Below are 18,828 nucleotides of genomic sequence, written 5' to 3'. Positions count from 1 at the left end.
TTTATATTGTTTGTATCCAGTCCCCCAAACCCTAAAATATTTTAATGATCCCAACCAATAATATACCAAATGGAAACACTTTACTACTAACAGAGATAAAAGGAATCAATACAATAATCAACTAAGGAACTTTTACACTAAATCCAGTGTAAAGACTAAGGATGAACATCAAGAACTTTGTCATGGGCAAATTGAAAGGAAAGGCATGTTAATATGGCAAGAGGTTTAATGACTATTATAATTACTTAAAGTATTTTTGAGTAAATGGAGAAATACACCACATTCATGGAATGGAAAAGTCAGTATTGTGAAGATGTCAATATTCCCCAGAATGACCTATACACTCAAGGCAATTTCAATCAAAAGCCCAGCAGAATTTTTTTAAATTGACAAGTTGATTTTAAAATCAGTAAAAATAGCGGTGCCTAGGTGGCTCAGTCATTAAGCGTCTGCCTTCGGCTCAGGTCATGATCCCAGGGTGCTGGGGTCGAGCCCCGCATCGGGCTCCCTGCTCGGCGGGAAGCCTGCTTCTCCCTCTCCCACTCCCCCTGCTTGTGTTCCCTCTCTCGCTATGTCTCTCTCTGTCAAATAAATAAAATCTTAAAAAAAATTTTTTTTAAATAAAATAAAATCAGTAAAAATAATCTGAAACTAATGTAACATTGTACATTAACTATACTCAAATTGGGAAATAAATAGGTAGATAGATGAAATAAGTAAGGATATACAAAACAAGAATACCCAGAACAATTTTGAAAAAAGAAAAAAGTTAGGTGATACTACCTAATTTCAAACCTTAGCATAAAGTAATTAAGAAAGTACAGTACTGGTGTGGGGCACACCTGGCTGGCTCAGTCAGTAGAGCATACAACTCTTGATCTCAGAGTTGTAAATTTAAGCCCAATGCTGGGTGCAGAGATTACTTAAAAATAAAATCTTTAAGGGGCGCCTGGGTGGCTCAGTCGGTTAAGCATCTGCCTTCAGCTCAGGGGCTTCCTGCTCAGCAGGAGCCTGCTTCTCCCTCTCCATTCTGCCGCTCCCGACCCCCCCTCCCCCACCGTTCTACTCTCACATGCTCACTCTCTCTAATAATATCTAAAATAAAATAAAATAAAATCTTTAAAAAAAAAGTATTGGTGTAATAGACACGCAGATCAATGAAACAAAATATAGTGCAGATTTTTTTTGCCAAGATTTTTGATAAAGATAAAAGATAAAAAAGGAGATATCATAATCTTTTCAATGACTGCTGCTGGAACAAATGGATATATGTATGAAAAAAAACGAACTGTTATCTCACATCATGTTCAAAATGGACCACAGGTATAAATAAAAACGCTATAAAATGTCTCAAGAAAGCACAAGAAAAACTTTGCTACCTTGGGAAAGGCAAAAATTTCATAAAAGGATCCAAAAAGCACAAATCATAAAAGAAAAAAAATCATAAATTATACTTCACTTCTGCTTTCTGAAGAACACTATTAAGAACATTAAAAAGCAAGCCACAGACTGGGAGAAATCATCATAAAACAGACCTGTATCCAGATTTTTTTTTTAAAGATTTTATTTATTTATTTGACAGAGAAAGACACAGCGAGAGAGGGAACACAAGCAGGGGGAGTGGGAGAGGGAGAAGCAGGCCTCCCGCCGAGCAGGAGCCCAATGTGGGGCTCGATCCCAGGACCCTGGGACCATGACCTGAGCTGGAGGCAGATGCTTAACGACTGAGCCACCCAGGCGCCCCTGTAGCCAGATGTTTTAATTCAGTAAGGCAAACCTCCCAATTAAAAAATAGGCAAAAAATTCCGACACTTCATAAAAGATATAAAAAGAGCCAAAAAGCACATGAAAAGATGCTAATCATTAGTAGTTAGGAAAATAAAATTTAAACTCACCATGAGACGCTCCTATCACTAGAATATCCAAAAGACTAAAAATACCAAGTGTTGGTGAAAGTATGGAGCAACTAAACTAGAACTCTCCCACTCATCATTGCTGGTAGGAATGTGAAATGATACAATCATTTTGGAAAACAACTTGGCAGTTTCTTATAAAGTTGAAAATTCAGCCGTTTACCCCTAAATATTACCCAAGCCACATGAAAACATAATGTTCACAAGAAGCCTTTACACAAATGTTCATGGTAGTTTGATTCAAAATGGTCAACAGTTGGAAACAACTTGAACATTCACCCACCCTTAGATCACTGGGCAAACTGTGATTATGTCCATATGACGGAATAGAACTCAGCCATAAAAAGGAACAAAATACTGATCCAATGGTATAAGTGAAATCTCAAATTATTATGCTAAGCCAAAGAAATCAAACACAGGTGGCTCCTGGGTGGCTCGGTCAGTTAACTGTCTGCCTTCAGCTCAGATCGTGATCCCAGAGTCCTGGGATCGAGCCCGGAGTCAGGCTCCCTGCTCAGCTGGGAGTCTGCCTGTCCTTCTCCCTCTGCCCTGCTCATGCTCTCTGCCTAATAAATAAAATCTTAAAAAAAAAAAAAAAAATCAAACACAAAAGAGTACATACTATTTCATTTACATGAAATAACTAGAAAAGACAAAACTAATTTACAGGAGTGCAGAAAGATCAATAGCTGTGTGTTGGACAGGATTAAGGGGTGGAAAATAACTGCAAAAGAACACAAAGGAACTTGTTTGGATGATGAAAAAGTTCTCTATTTGATTGTGATTGTAAGTTACATAAGTACATTCACTTGTTAAAACTCATTGAGTTCTACATTTAAAATTGGGTGCATTTTAATTCATGAAAATTATGCATTTATCAATCTCATGAAGAGGCTGGGCATTTCTTTTAGCTGTATCTCTGCTGAAAGCATAGCAACAAAGCTTGATTCCCTTGAATTTCCAGAAATTCTGTAAACAACCTAACAATACATAATAAATCCAGTTCTGCTAAAACTAAAAAAAAAAAAAAAAAAAGCATTTAAAAAGTTGATTAAAATGTCATTCAACCATTATTTAAATATAAAATTTTCCTCTGCATATAACAGACATTCAGTCAGCTGAATGAAAATCATAAAAGAATACATTTCTAAGATTCAAGTATGAATCAATACACTGAAGTCTGAAGTATGACTCCTGACTCCTGGAGATACACAAAAATTTCTTATTTATATTCAGTGAATATTTATTCAACACCTACTTACCATATGCCAAGACAGTATGAACTGTACAAGGAAAAACAGAAGTTCAGAACAGAGAGAAGCCCATTTGCAACTGCACAGAAGGATGATGAGATGTTTAAAACTTACGTTGTTAGCAAGAACGCCCCATCACCACATCTTTCCAGAGCCTTTCGTGCAGGAGGTTTTGCTGCAAATTCTACAAAACCTTTTCCTGTCGCTCTACCACGATCATCCACAACCACAACGGCTTTCTCTACAGGACCAAACTGGGAAAATGCTTGCTCTAGCAGCTCATTGGAAACAACCGGCGAAAGGTTCTTGACAGTTAGGGCTGCTCCATGTGTAGCAAAACGAATTCGGAGAGGTCTGCTCTTCAAAATGGTGCCATCCAGCTCTGCTTTTGCAATTTCAGCCAGTGTTCTGGATTCCTTTTTAGGAGGAAAAATCACTTTTTAAAGATGATAGTAACACAAATAATTTTAAATAGTGGTTTCTAGGGAGAAGAGCTGGGTAGCTTTTGGAAAATGACTGTTAGAGTCACTCTGTTTTTGTGTCATTCAATTTTGGTATCACATGCATTGTATTAATTATTCAAAAATAAGTATGTTTAAATACCCCAATGTCCCAAGTCATCACTAAAAGATTATCTATTCAGAAATTACCAGCTATTAAATATTCGAAGCAAGATCTTTTTTTAAAATCTCCTCCATATATTAAAAGAAAATCATACTTTTTGAGACCAAGCACCAGTTACTGGAAGCTATTATTGAAAACAGAATAATTTCTCATATATTCCATGTTTTTGATATTCATATCTTAATAAAACATCCCACCTCATCCCACCTCTCCAATGCCAGAAAAAAACCCCTTCTCTTTTTCTTTTTTATATCATCTATGAAAACTACTATCAGATGTTGTTAACCACTTCTGAAATACTTTCATGGGCTACACATTTCTCCATTATATTGAGAAGCAAACATGTACAATCATGGGCTGTAAGAGTTCTCTCCGTTATAGAGAGAATCAAGTGCACACGCATTTATAAACTAGAAAATACATTCATTGCTGAAACCACTAGGTAACTTCCTACTTGAAGAATTCAAGAATATAGACATCTAAACATTATCAACAAACTGATAAGTTTAATATAGACATGTTCTTTTTCTTTGTGTTGTGAGAACTCTCCAGAGAGAACTGAAAGAAGTTTTATATGGATTTGTAAGAGAAATATACTGTCTTATGAAAAAAGTCTTAAGGTCACAATAGATCCTTATATAATCCCTAAAATATTCATGACATTTAAATTACTGCACTAATGCAAAAATCTATCTACAGAACTAATGTTACAAAGACAAATGAATCTAACCTTTTTACAGATTTTCAAAATAGCTATCTTTAAAAATTACTCTTGGGGTGCCTAACCGGCTAAGTCAGTAAAACATGTGACTTGATCTCAGGGTTGTAAATTCAAGCCCCAGCTTGGGTACAGAGAGGACTTAAAAATAAAATCTCAAAAATAAATAAGTAAATAAAAATTACTCTTAAATTTTTTTTAAATTATTCTTAAAAGTATCTGCAAGCATTCAATAAATATCTAACAAGGGACAGGTACTTTGTACCTAGTATGTCATATAATCCAACAACTCTGAGAGGTAGATTTTAAAATGCTGTTGGGTATAACTGGGAATGGGAAGAGGAATGAGGAAATTTCATGGGGGTGATGATAGTGTTCTGTATCTTGATAGGAATCTGAATTAAACAAATGTTATTCGTCTAAAATCACCAAATTGTACACTTATAATTTGTGCATTTTGCTGTATGCAGATTTCAAATACCTCAAAAAATAATACTGGACTCTAGTTAATGACAAGCATGCCAGAGTGTTCAAAAAGTCAAGAACTGATGGGCAGAGACAGAGATGAATAGATAAGTGAAAAAAACATATGTAACAAAACTTAGACAATCTAGATAGATGTTCATTGCTATATATCTGAAATTTTTTCAGAGTAAATGTTTAAGGGTAGGAGGATAAAGAAAACCGGTGAGGACTTTCTAAAACTGAAGAGTGGTGGGGCACCTGGCTGGCTCAGTTGGTAAAGCGTGTCACTCTGGATCTCGGGGTTGTGAATTCAACCCCCACACTGGGAGTAGAGATTACTTAAAAATAAAATCTTAAGAAAATAATAAATAAATGAAATAAAACTGAAGAGTGCTTCCAGAGGGCATCTCCTGTTCAGATTCAGTCACGTATATTCACAACATCACATATTTTTCCCCCAAGGGAAGTAGGAAATACCAATTTTTATGTTAAATCAAGTAATTTTTTTTACAGTTGGCAATGAATTCAATTTTTAGTATTTTGGGGCCAAATAAAATGTTTATGCTGTCAGGAATTTTCAATACCATAATCCTTCTTCAAAGCTTGTACTTTTCATGGTTTTAAATAATTCTACATCAGGGTTTCTCAACTTTAGCACTCTTGACATTATGGGCAAGATAATTCCTATTGTCGGGGGCTGTCCTGTGCATTATAGGAGATTTAAGCCAGTAGAACCACCCCCACTTTTGACAACGAAAAATGTCTCGAGACATTGTCAAATGTCCCCTGGGAAGCAAAACCACCCCATTTAAGAACCACTGCTGTAAATATGTACTACAGTTATCTGTAAAATCAATTAAAATTATGTGTTTGAAATGATTCTTTACTTCATGCCGCAGAATAACGATAACAAGGTAACTTTTACTAAGTAGGTACTATATGCTAGCCATTATTTTATATAAATATACATATATATATATATAAATACACACATTATCCTCATCAACAATCTTACAAAGTGGGTTGTTACTATCCCCACTTCACATATGGGGAAATAAGCCTAGACAGGTTGAAGTAACTCGCCCCCAGATCTATACAGAATTCATAATCTCTACCAATACATCGTAAGTCCCTCCTTCCAGCTAGTGTCCCTGCATCACTCTGCATAGAAAGTAAAACTATAGGCTTTTAACTTAAAGGAATACAAAAAATAACAAGAAACTAAGTGACTATCCCAAGATAGAGACCACTTGAATTAGGATCTCATGATGTCCACTGGACCCTTTCGAAAGGCTCTTTCAAAGCACCTGATCTTTTCTCACTGTTCGCTAGTGGTTAAAACTGACCACTGCAAGAGTACTAAATTAATTAAGTACAAGGAAATCCACTGATGCAAAATGGAAATAGCCTTCAAGTCAATCAACAGAGAGTTGACTGGGTAACTAGCAGTCCATTCACACTGTGAAATACAATATGGTCATTAAAAATCAATCTAGTGATATGAAAAGATGTCAAAGAGATATTAAATGAAAACCTCAAATCACAAAATGTGTACAGTATGGTTTGCTATGGAAAAATCACACCAAGTTTAACAGTGATTACATTTAATGTGTTAGGGGGCAATCTTTCACTAGAATTAAAATTGTAATATGAAAATTACCTGAACTAAAAGAGCACTTTAAATTATATGCTGGACAGGCCCACTAAGGAGATTCTACAACATCTTTTTCAGTATTTGACATTCCATTAAGAAGAACACAGCATTGGGGCACCTGGGTGGCTCAGTCGTTAAGCGTCTGCCTTCGGCTCAGGCCATGATCCCAGGGTGCTGGGGTCGAGCCCCGCATCGGGCTCCCTGCTCGGCGGGAAGCCTGCTTCTCCCTCTCCCACTCCCCCTGCTTGTGTTCCCTCTCTCGCTGTGTCTCTCTCTGGCAAATAAATAGATAAAATCTTTAAAAAAAAAAAAAAAGCACACAGCATTTCATTATTAAAAACAAAAAACACAAGGGGAGAGGGTTTAGTCCCCAAAGGCTAAATTAATGTAAATTCGGTTGATTTGTAACTCTTTAATTACAAGAGTGGTTCTCAAACCTTAGCAAGCATAAAAATAACATGGAGGGCTAATTAAAACCCAAGACTATTGAGCCCCAACCCCACAATTTCTGATTCAGTACATCTAATCTAGGGTGGGGTCTTAGAATTTGCATTTCTAACAAATTCTCAGTCAACAATTTTTGAGATGGTCTAGGGTCAGTCAGCATTGCTAGCATGAGTGGTAGGGAAAATAATATAAGTGGCCATCTGCGTACACTAGAGAGAAATGTGAATCTGCTGGAAAGGAACCACAGTTTTGTGAATCACCGCTTCAGAAGTCTAGTTTACTAAAGCTAAAAAAGTAGGGGAGGAGGGAGATAAAAGCAGAAACAGAGTTCAGGTCAAACTTATACCAGTTTTAACTATATTAAACTAGCTTTAAAATGCACCACTGGGACTTCTGGCTGCTCAGTCTGAGAAGCATGTGGCTCTTAATCTCAGGGTCGTCAGTTCGAGCCCCTGACTGGGTATAGAGATTACTTAAACTTTTTTAAAAATGCACTACAAGTTCTCAGTTAATTTAGCCAATCTAATGTCAGTAACCACTCAAAACCTAAAAAAGAAGCTTTTTGGTCTAAAATTCCACAAAATGTACCTAAATTAAACACAGTCTATTTCAACCCTAATGTACCGTGGATTTACAATATGGATTAGGACCTTATAAGGAAACGCCGCTTCAATTCTTTTTCCTCACCATTACATACTAGCAATGCTGACCCTACACCATCTCCAAAATGTCTCACCTCAACAATTAACTGGAAAACTACAACCACCACTGTAAAAAATTTATTTAATTTTAAAGATTAACTGAACAAAGTATTTCTAAAAATAGAAATCAAATAAAATTACACCACTATTATAGGGCCACTACACCACCACTGCATACTATAGCCACTACACCATTACTGACATTCAAATCAGGTATACACTATATGATTTTCCTAGGTAGAAAAAGTATGTAAGAGCTCAGAAATATTTAAGGCTTTTAAATATACCTGTTAATCATAGAGCTCAGATTAAACAGTAAAGTTATCCATAAAGCCAAATCTTGTAAGCTAAATTCTAATTTCCCACTGACATATTTTTAACATTCCTACACAAAAAATACAGCATGATAGGTTTGGAGGAGCATATCCCAAAGGAGCAGACAAGGGCCTTCTCATCTCCCCATTTCATAATCCCATAGACTTTTTTTTAAAAGAAACTAAAAGCAAATATCCACTAGCCACGTATGGCTATTTAAATTTAAGAATAAGTAAAATTTAAAGTTTAAATCCTCCAGCACAATTGCTACATTTCAAGTGCTCAACAGTCACATATGGCTAGTAGCTACTACATTGGACAGCACATACACAGAGCATTTCCAACACTGCAGAAGTTCTATTGGACAAGGCTAATACGTTAAAGGAAAAAAAGGATTATCAGCAGCTTTAAAGAGAGAAGGAAAAAGATTTTTTCCATGTCAAAATGTTTACTATTGGCTTATTTTTTAAGTGTAAGGCTTCCCAAACAAAAGGAAATGCAGTCCTACCATTCTTCCTCCAGAATGTCAACTTTAGAACAGACCAACAGGGTGCCAGAGGCTAAAGAGTATGAAAATGTTAAATAACACCTTTGTAAAGTTTACTAAAAATTGCCTAAAACACCTCATTGTAGAAACCTAAGTTCCTTTAACATAACTTTTGGAATTGTATTAAAAATAATTTTACCAAATGACAGTCTGTTTCTCTAACGTCCAAAAGATATTTATAATTTTGTGTTCAAAACGCACTGATTACTTAACTTCAATTTTAAGGAAATTTCCAGATCTTAATACCCTATGAAGATTTACCCTTCTCTTGAAGCCATTTAGATTTTAAATGTTCAAATGTTCTCCCTAAAAAATACAATGTCATTAAATTACAATCAATTCTATCTACATATTAAAATTTTGCCTTGGCCAATCATGAAGAGAACCCGATTTTCAATGTTACAACTCCAATAAGAAAGCTTCCACAAACTGCCATGCACATAAAATTTGAGGGTCAAACTAGAAAGGCAACACAACACAAATAAGCCCTTGTGTAAAAAGTCTCCAAGAAAAATATTTTGTTGGAAAAAAAATCCAGCACCTAAATACGAATTACAGTAAAGCTGTATAACTGACACTGATGGAATTCACCACAAAGCACATAGGAAAACCGAATAAAGTAGATATTTTGGCCTGTAAGAGTAAACCCCCGCTGTTTAAATTAAAATAAAAAATGTAAGGGAGGCACAATTTTTGCATGTTATTGGAAAACTTTTAAGACTTAGACTGAAAAGTAAAATATATACTCTCCTAGCATTAAAATGTGCACGTAAAATATAAAACAGTATGTAATTCATACCCCCCCCCCCCCGCAAAAACGTGGAAACGTCCAGAATGTTTAGGAAGAGAGCATCCTACACTAGATACGTAACAATTCAACACCGTCCCAATATCGCAGAGTTTAAGAACTAGGCAGTTTAAAGGTGGGCTGCGCTGAGGTGGAGGAGAAACAAAATGGTTTACCGTTAAACATGCAAGTCTGGTTGCAATCAAGGAGATGATTTGGACAATTTTTAAGAAGCGAGTCCGCCGGTTGGTCCTCCTTGCCCAATGAAATTTCTGGTAAGACCGAAGCTTCCGTTCCAAATTCATATCTAATTCATTTCCCTTAACACAATTGTGCCTGCAAGAAGTCTCACCCCAAAACGTTCCTGACCCTTGTCGGAATCAGAGAACTTAACCCCATTGGGCCGGGTTAGCCGTAGCCTATGTAGCGCGGGGCAAGCGAAGCCGGACGCGCGCAGAGCAGAAAACGCTGGCGACAGCAACCACGGAGCGACGGGAAACCGAGCCGGCTAATCGGAAATACCGGGCTAAAACGCCGCTCTGGGTGAAAGGACAATCCAGCGCGGCGGGAAAGATAAGGGCGGGAGGCGCCGCGATTTTCACAGGCCACAGCAAAGGCCGCAGCTGGGACAAGGGCTTTCTCCAAGGCGGCTGAGGAACGTGGACCGCTGCCGGCGGCGCCCGGCTCCTCGCAGGGGCCTCCCTTCACGACCCCTTCCCCTCACACCCCGCCAGCCAGGTCCGACACTCACCAAACGGATGAAGCCAAAGCCACGGTCCCGATTGATGAAGACCTCGCTGGGCTCGCCGTAGCGCTCGAAGAGCCTCTTGAAGTCCTCCTCCGTGATGTCTGTGGGCAGGTTCCCCACGAAGAGGCGACAGCGTTGCGTGTACGTCTTTTCGCCCGGCTTGAGGAAGCTCTTGATGTCAATGGTGAATCCCATCTCTTCATCGGGGTGGTCCTCCGGGGGTACGGGGGCAGGTGGCGCCGGCTCCCCCGCCAGCGCGAGGGCCATGGCGGCCGCCGGCTCGCTCTCGCCTGCCGCGGACTCAAGAGCTCGAAGGCGGGCCGGGTTTTTCTCAATGCGTACTTGCTTCAGGTTTCCTCTTAACATCATCTTAGTGAGTTGACTTCAGATACTGGATATAATTCTAGAGCTATAGCGTATCTCTGTATACACCTAGAGAAACGGAATATAGAAGGAAAAAGTCAGAGAAGACAGCGAGGTCGCCTAGCGCGCTGCCCCGCCTAGTAGGACTCACGGCCCGGGGAGCTGCACGTTCAAAATGGCGCTGCCACCAGCCGCAGTTACAAGAAAAGACGCCAGCTGTAAGCCCCGCCCCTCCGCAAAGGCCGGCGCCGGAGCCACCGCGCCTGCGCATTATTGGCGCCAACGGCACGATAACTAGCATGCGCATGAGCACAATATTAAATGCGCTGTGGAGCCGAGTCACCTTCTAGGCTTCGCGAAATGCGGTTTCCCATCCTTCTAAATTAGCAGACTGTTGGGTTGCACTCGTGAGAAAAATTGTGTTATGTGTGCATCCAGCGTGTGAAAACACAATGATTTGGGGAATATCTATATTCTTTTAAATATCCAGCTCAATTCTCAATGACTATGGAAAAATGAAAACTTGCAGATTTTATGCATAGCATTGAATAAGAAGATATTTCCCAGTAATTGGAACACGTAAAAACATTTATTTCTGCCCGTTTCAACAGCAGGGTTTTTATTATATTTACTGATATAATCCTGTTCTATAAAATAATTATGCTGTTGATTATTCGCCTCGGAGAAGGACTCCGTGAAATAGCTTATGAAATTCTGAACTCCTACGGACCATACTCCATAACACAGGTCAACAAATATTTTCTGTAAAGGGCCAGATTGCAAATATTTTAATATTTGTGAGCCATACAGTGTCTGCCAAACTACTCAGGTCTGCTCAGTACCTCTCCTGGGACATGGGCAGGCACTCCAGTGAATGTTAGAAAGAAATGAATTCACTCTCTGCAGAACATTTTAGTAGTTTCTCATGAGGTTAAACATATGCTCACTTAAGAAGAGCAATCCCACTCCTAATTACCCAAGTGAAGTGAAAACTTGTGTTCACAGAAAAAATATATGCAAATGTTTATAGGGGCTTTATTTGTAATCAACAAAAACTGGAAACAATCCAAATGTCCAACTAGTGATAGGTAAACAGTGTGACATTCATATAATAAAATACGCTTAGCAATAAAAAGGAATGCACTACAGAACACAGATCAGTGGCCGCCAGGAGCTGGGGGTGGGGTGACTACACAGGGACACAGGGAAATGTTTGGAATGATGAAACTATATTCTGAATGAGGTGGTGGCTACACAATTGTATGTGTTTGTCAAAACTTGGTAAACTGTGCACTAAAAGGGTCAGTATTACTGTTTGTAAATTATGCCTTAAAAATTTTTAAACTACGCAAGAATTTAAAAATAAAATACCATCAAGACTAATCCCTATTTACCTTAGTTACCATCCAAATTCTAATCACCCAGACTCTAATCCCCAGAGAGTTCTGTAAATTCCTGAGTCTGACCCACTTCCCCACACCCCTCTCAGTTGCTCTAAAGCCTTCTACTAAGTGCTTGGAAACTCACTCTCTGTCATCAGCCGAATCCCCTATCTTTAATTTTTTCTCTGAACATCTTCACTTTCCTGCTTTAACTGGAATATTGTTTTCCTCTGAAGATTGCTTCCCCAACAGCCCTCCCTAGAGGTGGACATTTTTCCTACATCCCATGTGTCACTAGACTTAAGGATGAGACAGAGACATTCTCCTTGATCCCTTGCAAGTTGGAGAATATTTCCCCTCTCCTTCAGCAAAAATCCCAGCTCCAAAATGCTCGTGTCAATATAAACATGAGCTTATGCTCCCTCTTCTGCTCTCCCTCTTCTTTACTCTTCCTTCTCCACCCCCCGTAATAACTTTTTCACCACTCTTTAAATTTACAACCACAAATGTGTGGTAGGACCTCAGCCCCTACTTATTTCTCTCACCTAACAATTTCAGACTATTTTCTCTCTCCTCAAACCAACACTCCCCCCACCTGATTCATAGCCAATGATGTCAGTTTTTATTGACTTCACTGAAGAAAAAGACACAATCAGAATAAAATTGCCTCACTCGATCAGCACCAAATCAACTAACCTAATACCATATGTAGCCTTCCCTCCTGTTACAAGAATGAATTGCCAGTGATCCCCTCTAAGGCCAACCCCGTGGATAGCATCTTCTTTCCAAGCACTTTGCTTCTGCAGTTAACTAGTCATCTTCCCAAGTGGTCGGTCCCTTGATCTGTACTCAACTATATCCATGTGCAAAACAAAACAAACTGCTGACGAAACTGTCACTTTAAAAAAAAAAAAAAAAAAAGGAAAGAAAAGAAAAGAAAAAAAACCCTTCCTAGACCAATGTTGTCCTTTAGCTATTTCTTTACTAGAAAGAGAGAAACAGAGAGAGCAGAAGAATTGTCTATATTTTCTGTCTCTATTTGCTCATTTGATATCTCCTTAAGCCACATTAATCAGATGTCTATCCCCACATTCCATTCCTCTGAAACCTCTCTTGGCACAATGGGTGACTCTACTTTACCAGGTGCAACAGTCAAATCTCAGACTTTTCAGCAGCATTTGACATTGTAGACCCATGCCTGAGTTTCACAATGTATAATATGGGAATAATACCTACTTAACAGTTATTGTGCATAGTAAATGAATTACAGTATAATCTTTGGAAAATATTCTGATACCATAAGTGTTATTATTGGTCACTTTTCTCCTAACTTCTGGAAACACTATTCTGTCTTCTATACTATCATATTCTCCTGGTGGTCTTACACCTCACTAGCCACTCCTCAGTCATTATCCTTCTTAAGAATCCTAAGTGTGTTGGAGAGCCACAAGTTTAAGTCCTTCTCTCTTCTTTAGCTACGTTCATTCCCTAGGTCAGACCATCCACATCATGGTACCTCAGAAGCATTACAGCATGTTTTCTAAACCTCAATACTATTTGCATTTTGGACCAAATAATTATTTGTTGTGAGGGAATGTTTAGCAGCATGACTGGCTTCTACCAACTAGATGCCAGTAGCACCTTGCTCCAGGTTGTGACAAAGCAAAACCTGCCAGGCATTATTCTAATTGTGTTACACTTATTAACTCATTAATCTTCATAACAACACATTTATTTATTTATTTATTTACTTATTTTAAGATTTTATTTGTCAGAGAGAGGGCGGAGAGAGAGCACACAAGCAGGGGGAGCAGAGGTAGAGGGAGAAGCAGGCTCCCTACGGGGCAAGGAGCCCGACATGGGACTCAATCCCAGGACCCTGGGATCATGACCTGAGCCGAAGGCAGACGCTTAACTGACTGAGTGACCCAGGAGTCCCTACTGTTGTCACTTCTAAACTTTATTTTTTAGGGCAGTTTAGATTCACAGCAAAATTAAGAGCAGGTTACAGAGATTTCCCATATATTCCCTGCTCCTACATATGCACAATCTTCCCCATTATGAACATAACCCACAAGAATGATACATCTGTTACAGTTGATGAACCTATATTGTCACGTCATGATCACACAGAGTCCAATAGGATTCACTCAGTGGTGTATATTCTATGGGTCTGGAAAAATTTATGATGACATGTATCCACCATTATAGTATTATACAGAGTGCTTTCTCTTAAGATTGTATTTATTTGAGAGAGAGACAGAGAGAGCACAAGCAAGGGGAGGGGCAGAGGGAGAGGAAGAGGGACAAAGCAGACTCCCTACTGAGCGGGAAGCAGGAACCTGAGATCATGACCTGAGCAAAGTCAGACACTTAACCGACTGAGCCACCCAGGGGCCCCTATACAGAGTACTTTCACTGCCCTAAAACTCCTCTGTGCTCCACCTGTTCATCCCTCTCCCCATCCAACCTCTGGAGATCACTGATGTTTTTGTCTCCATAGTTTTACCTTTTCTAGAATGTCATATAATTGGAATTATATAGTGTGTAGCCTTTTTAGACTGTCTTCTTTCACTTAGTAATATGCATTTAAGATTCCCCTATGTCTTTTCATGGCTCAGTAGCTCGTTTCTTTGTAATACTGAATAATATTCCATTGTCTGGATGTAGCACAGTCAATTTATCCATTCACTTACTGAAGGACATCTTGGTTGTTTCCAAGTTTGGCAATTATGAAGCTGCTATAACATGTGTGTGCAAGTTTTTGTATGGATATAAGTTTTCAACTCCTTTGGGTAAATAGCTAGCAGTGAGATAGCTGGGTCTTACGGTAAGAGTATGTTTAGCATTTGAGAAACTGTCAAACTGTCTTCCAAAGTGGCTATACCACTTTGCATTCCCACCAGCAATGAATGACTGTTCCTGTTGCTCCACATCTTTACCAGCATTTGGTGTTGTCAGTGTTCTAGATTCTGACCATTCTGTTACGGGTATAGTGGTATCTCATTTTTGTTTTAGTTTACATTTCACTGATAATATACCATATGGAACATCTTTTCTTATGCTCATTTGCCATTTATATATCTTTTCTGAGGTGTCTGTTAAGGCCATTGGCCCATTTCTTAATCAGATTGCTACTGTTGAGTTTTAAGAGTTGTTTGTATACTTTGGATAACAGTCCTTTAACAGATATGTCTTTGGCAAATATTTTCTTGCAACCTATGAGCTTGTCTTTTTATTCTCATGACAGTGTCTTTTACAGAGCAGAAGTTTTTCATTTTAATGAAGTTCAGCTTATCAGTTCTTTCTTTCATAATTCATATCTATGGTGTTATATCTAAAAAGTCATCACCATGGGATGTCTGGGTGGATCAGTCGATTGAATGTCTGCCTTCGGCTCAGGTCATGATCCCAGGGTCCTGGGATCCAGTCCCATATCCAGCTCCTTGCTCAGCAGGGAATCTGCTTCTTGCTCTGCCTGCTGCTCCCCCTGCTTGTGTTCTCTCTCTGACAAATAAATAAAATCTTTAATAAATAAATAAATAGTCATCACCTGGGACACATTGGTGCCTCAGTCAGTTGAGCGTCTGCCTTTGGCTCAGGTCATGATCCTAGGGTCCTGGGTTTGGGCTCCCTGCACGGTGGGGAACCTGGTTCTCCCTCTCCCTCTCCCTCTGCTGCTCCCCTTGCTTGTGCTTGCTCTCACTCTCTGTCAAATGAATACATAAAATAAAAAGTCATCACTAAACCAAAAGTCATTTAAATTTTTTTCAATTTTTCTTCTAGGATTTTTAAAGTTTTGTGTTTTACATTTAGGTCTATGATCCATTTTGAGTTAATTTCTGTGAAGGTTATTAGTTTTGTGTATAGATTCTCTCTCTCTCTTTTTTAATATGTGATTGTCCAGTTGTTCCAGCACCATTTTTTGAAAAGACAGTCTTGTTCCATCATATTGCCTTTGTTCTTTGCCAAAGATCAGTTGATCTATATTTATGATGGTCTATTTCTGGACTCTCTATTCTGTTTCATTGATATATTTGTCTATTCTTTCTCTAATACAGTATTGTTTTGATTAATGTAACTTTATAGTAAGTCTTAAAGTTGGGTAGCATTAGCCCTCCAACTTTGTTATTTTCCTTCAGTATTGTGTTGGCTACTCTGGGTCTTTTTCCTCTCCATATAAACTTAAGAAGCAGTTTGTCCATATCAAAAATACAATTTGCTGGGATTTTGATTGGGATTGCATTGAATCCATAGATCAAATTGGAAAGAACTGACATCTTGACAATATTGTCTTACTATCCATGAACATGAAATATTTCTCCGTATATTTAGTTCTTCTTTGATTTCATTTATCAGAGATTTGTAGTTTTCCTCATATAGATCTTAAAATTTATTGCATTTATATCTAAATATTTCATCTTTTGGGGAGCTAATGTAAATAGTATTGTATTTTTTTTAAAGATTTTATTTATTTATCTGAGAGAGTGAGTATGTGAGAGATAGCACAAACAGGGTGGGGGAGGACAGAGGGAGAGGGACAAGCAGACTCCCCGCTGAGCAGGGAGCCTAACGTGAGACTCAATCCCGGGACCCTGGGACCACAACCTGAGCCGAAGGCAGACTACCCAACTGACTGAGTCACCCAGGCTCCTGGTATTGTATTTTTTTTATTTCAAATTCCACTTGATCATTCTGGTACATAAAAAAATAATTGACTTTTGAAAGTTAACCTTATATCCTACAACCTTGCTATAATGCTTATTAGTTTTTTGTCAATTCTTTCAAATTTTCTACATACACAATCATATCATTTGCATACAAAGACAGTTTTATTTCTTCTTTCCCAATCTCCATACCTTGTATTTACTTTTCCTATCTTATTGCTTTATCTAGGATTTCTAGAACAATGTTGAATGGCAGTGGAGAGAGAGGATGTCCTTGCCTTGTTCCTGATCTTACCAGGAGAGCTTTGAGTTTCTTACCATAAAGTATGATGTTAGCTATAGGTTTCTTGTGGATATTCTTTATCACGTTGAGGAGGTTACCATCAATTACTAGTTTACTGAGAGTTTTTATGATAAATGAGTGCTGGATTTTGTCAAATAATTTTTTCTGCATCTATTGATAAGACCATGTGATTTTTCTTCTTTGGACTTTTGATGTGATGAAATATATTAATTGATTTTTGTTTTTGTTTTTTTATTTTTTTACTTTTTTTTTTTTAAGATTTTATTTATCTATTTGACAGAGAGAGACACAGCAAGAGAAGGAACACAAGAAGGGGCAGTGGGAGAGGGAGAAGCAGGCTCCCTGCCAAGCAGAGAACCTGATGCAGGGCTCGATTCCAGGACCCTGGGATCATGACCTGAACCGAAGGCAGACGCTTAATGACTGAGCCACCCAGGCGCCCCTAAATGATTTTTGAATGTTGAACCAGTCTTGCAAACCTGAGATAAACCCACTTGATTGTGGTATACCATTTGTTTTACCTATTGTTAGATTAAATTTGATAATATTTATTGAGAATGTTTGCATCTATGTTCCTGTAAATTATTGGTTTGTAGTGGTCTTTTTTCTTTTTTCCCCTTGCAATGTCTTTGTCTAGTTTGAGAATTAAGGTAATGCAGGCCTCATAGAATGAGTCAGGAAGAATTCCTTCTGCTTCTACTCTCTGAAAGGGATGATAAGAGAATTGGTATAACTTATTTCATAAATATATAGTAGAATTCACCAGTGAACCCAACTGGGACTAGTGCTTTCTGTTTTGGAAGGTTATTAACTATTGATTAATTTCTTTAAAAGATACAGGCTTATTCAGATTGTCTATTCATATTTCTGTGATTTGGGGCAGACTGTGTCTTTCCAGAAATTAGTTCATTTCATCTAGACTATCAACTATGTGGGCATAGAGTGGTTCACAGTATATCTTCATTATCCTTTTAATATCCATGGGATCTGTAATGTTGTCCCCTCTTTCATTTCTGATATTAGTAATTTGTATCTTTTCTCTTTTTTCTTAGCTTGGCTAGAGGTTTATTGATTTGTTTGATCTTTTCAATGAACTAATTTTTGGTTTTATTGATTTTCTCTAATATCTGCTTTTCAATTTAATTGACTTCTACTCTAAATCTTATTATTTCTTTTCTTCTGCTAACTTAGGATTTAATTTGCTTTTGTCTTTCTAGTTTTCTTTCTTTTTTTTTTATTAAAAGATTTTCTTTTTTTTTTTTAAGATTTTTTTTTTTTTTTTTTTTTTGCGAGAGAGAGAATGAGAGACAGAGAGCATGAGAGGGAGGAGGGTCAGAGGGAGAAGCAGACTCCCTGCTGAGCAGGGAGCCTGATGTGGGACTCGATCCCAGGACTCCAGGATCATGACCTGAGCCGAAGGCAGTCGCTTAACCAACTGAGCCACCCAGGCGCCCTGTCTTTCTAGTTTTCTAACTTGGAAACTTAGATGATTGATATTAGATTTTTTAAATTTATGCATTCAACAGTATAAATGTTTCTCTAAGCATTGTTTCTGCTGCATCCCAGAAATTTGGTAAGTTGCATTTTCATTTTCCCTTAGTTCAAAATATTTTTAAATTTCTCTTGAGATTTCTTGTTATTTAGAAGTATACTATTTAATCTCCATGTATTTTAGGAATTCCCAGTTATCTTCTTGTTATTGATTTCTAGGTTAATTCTAGAAAATCCCAAAGAGGCTCCACCTCAAGCACGGAGCCTGACACATGGCTTGATCTCACAACCCTGAGATCATGATCTGAGCTGAAATCAAGAGTCAGACACTCAATTGACTGAGCCACCCAGGCACCCCACAGTCCATATGATCTTGAGGAGAATGTGTATTCTGCTATTGTTGGACAGAGTAGTCTATTAATGTCAATTATATCCAGTTGAATGATGGT

At 38.2% G+C, this 18,828-nt stretch overlaps 1 protein-coding gene across 1 annotated transcript in view; it reads right to left on the bottom strand.

The window, feature by feature from the left end:
• The window catches only part of PSPC1 (paraspeckle component 1), a 72,293-nt gene extending 61,752 nt beyond the window's left edge, over positions 1 to 10,541 (bottom strand). The window contains exons 1-2 of the mRNA XM_035003764.1: positions 10,176 to 10,541; positions 3,281 to 3,582 (exon numbers count right to left, since the gene is read on the bottom strand). Of these exons, the coding sequence (XP_034859655.1) occupies positions 3,281 to 3,582; positions 10,176 to 10,541 (668 nt within the window). The remainder of the gene's footprint in view (positions 1 to 3,280; positions 3,583 to 10,175) is intronic.
• Positions 10,542 to 18,828: the final 8,287 nt, after the last annotated feature.

The sequence above is a fragment of the Mirounga leonina genome, unplaced genomic scaffold, assembly GCF_011800145.1.
Source record: "Mirounga leonina isolate KUSES-001 unplaced genomic scaffold, KU_Mleo_1.0 Mir_127, whole genome shotgun sequence".
Taxonomy (NCBI): Eukaryota; Metazoa; Chordata; class Mammalia; order Carnivora; family Phocidae; genus Mirounga; species Mirounga leonina.
This window is presented reverse-complemented; position numbering and strand designations above follow the sequence as displayed.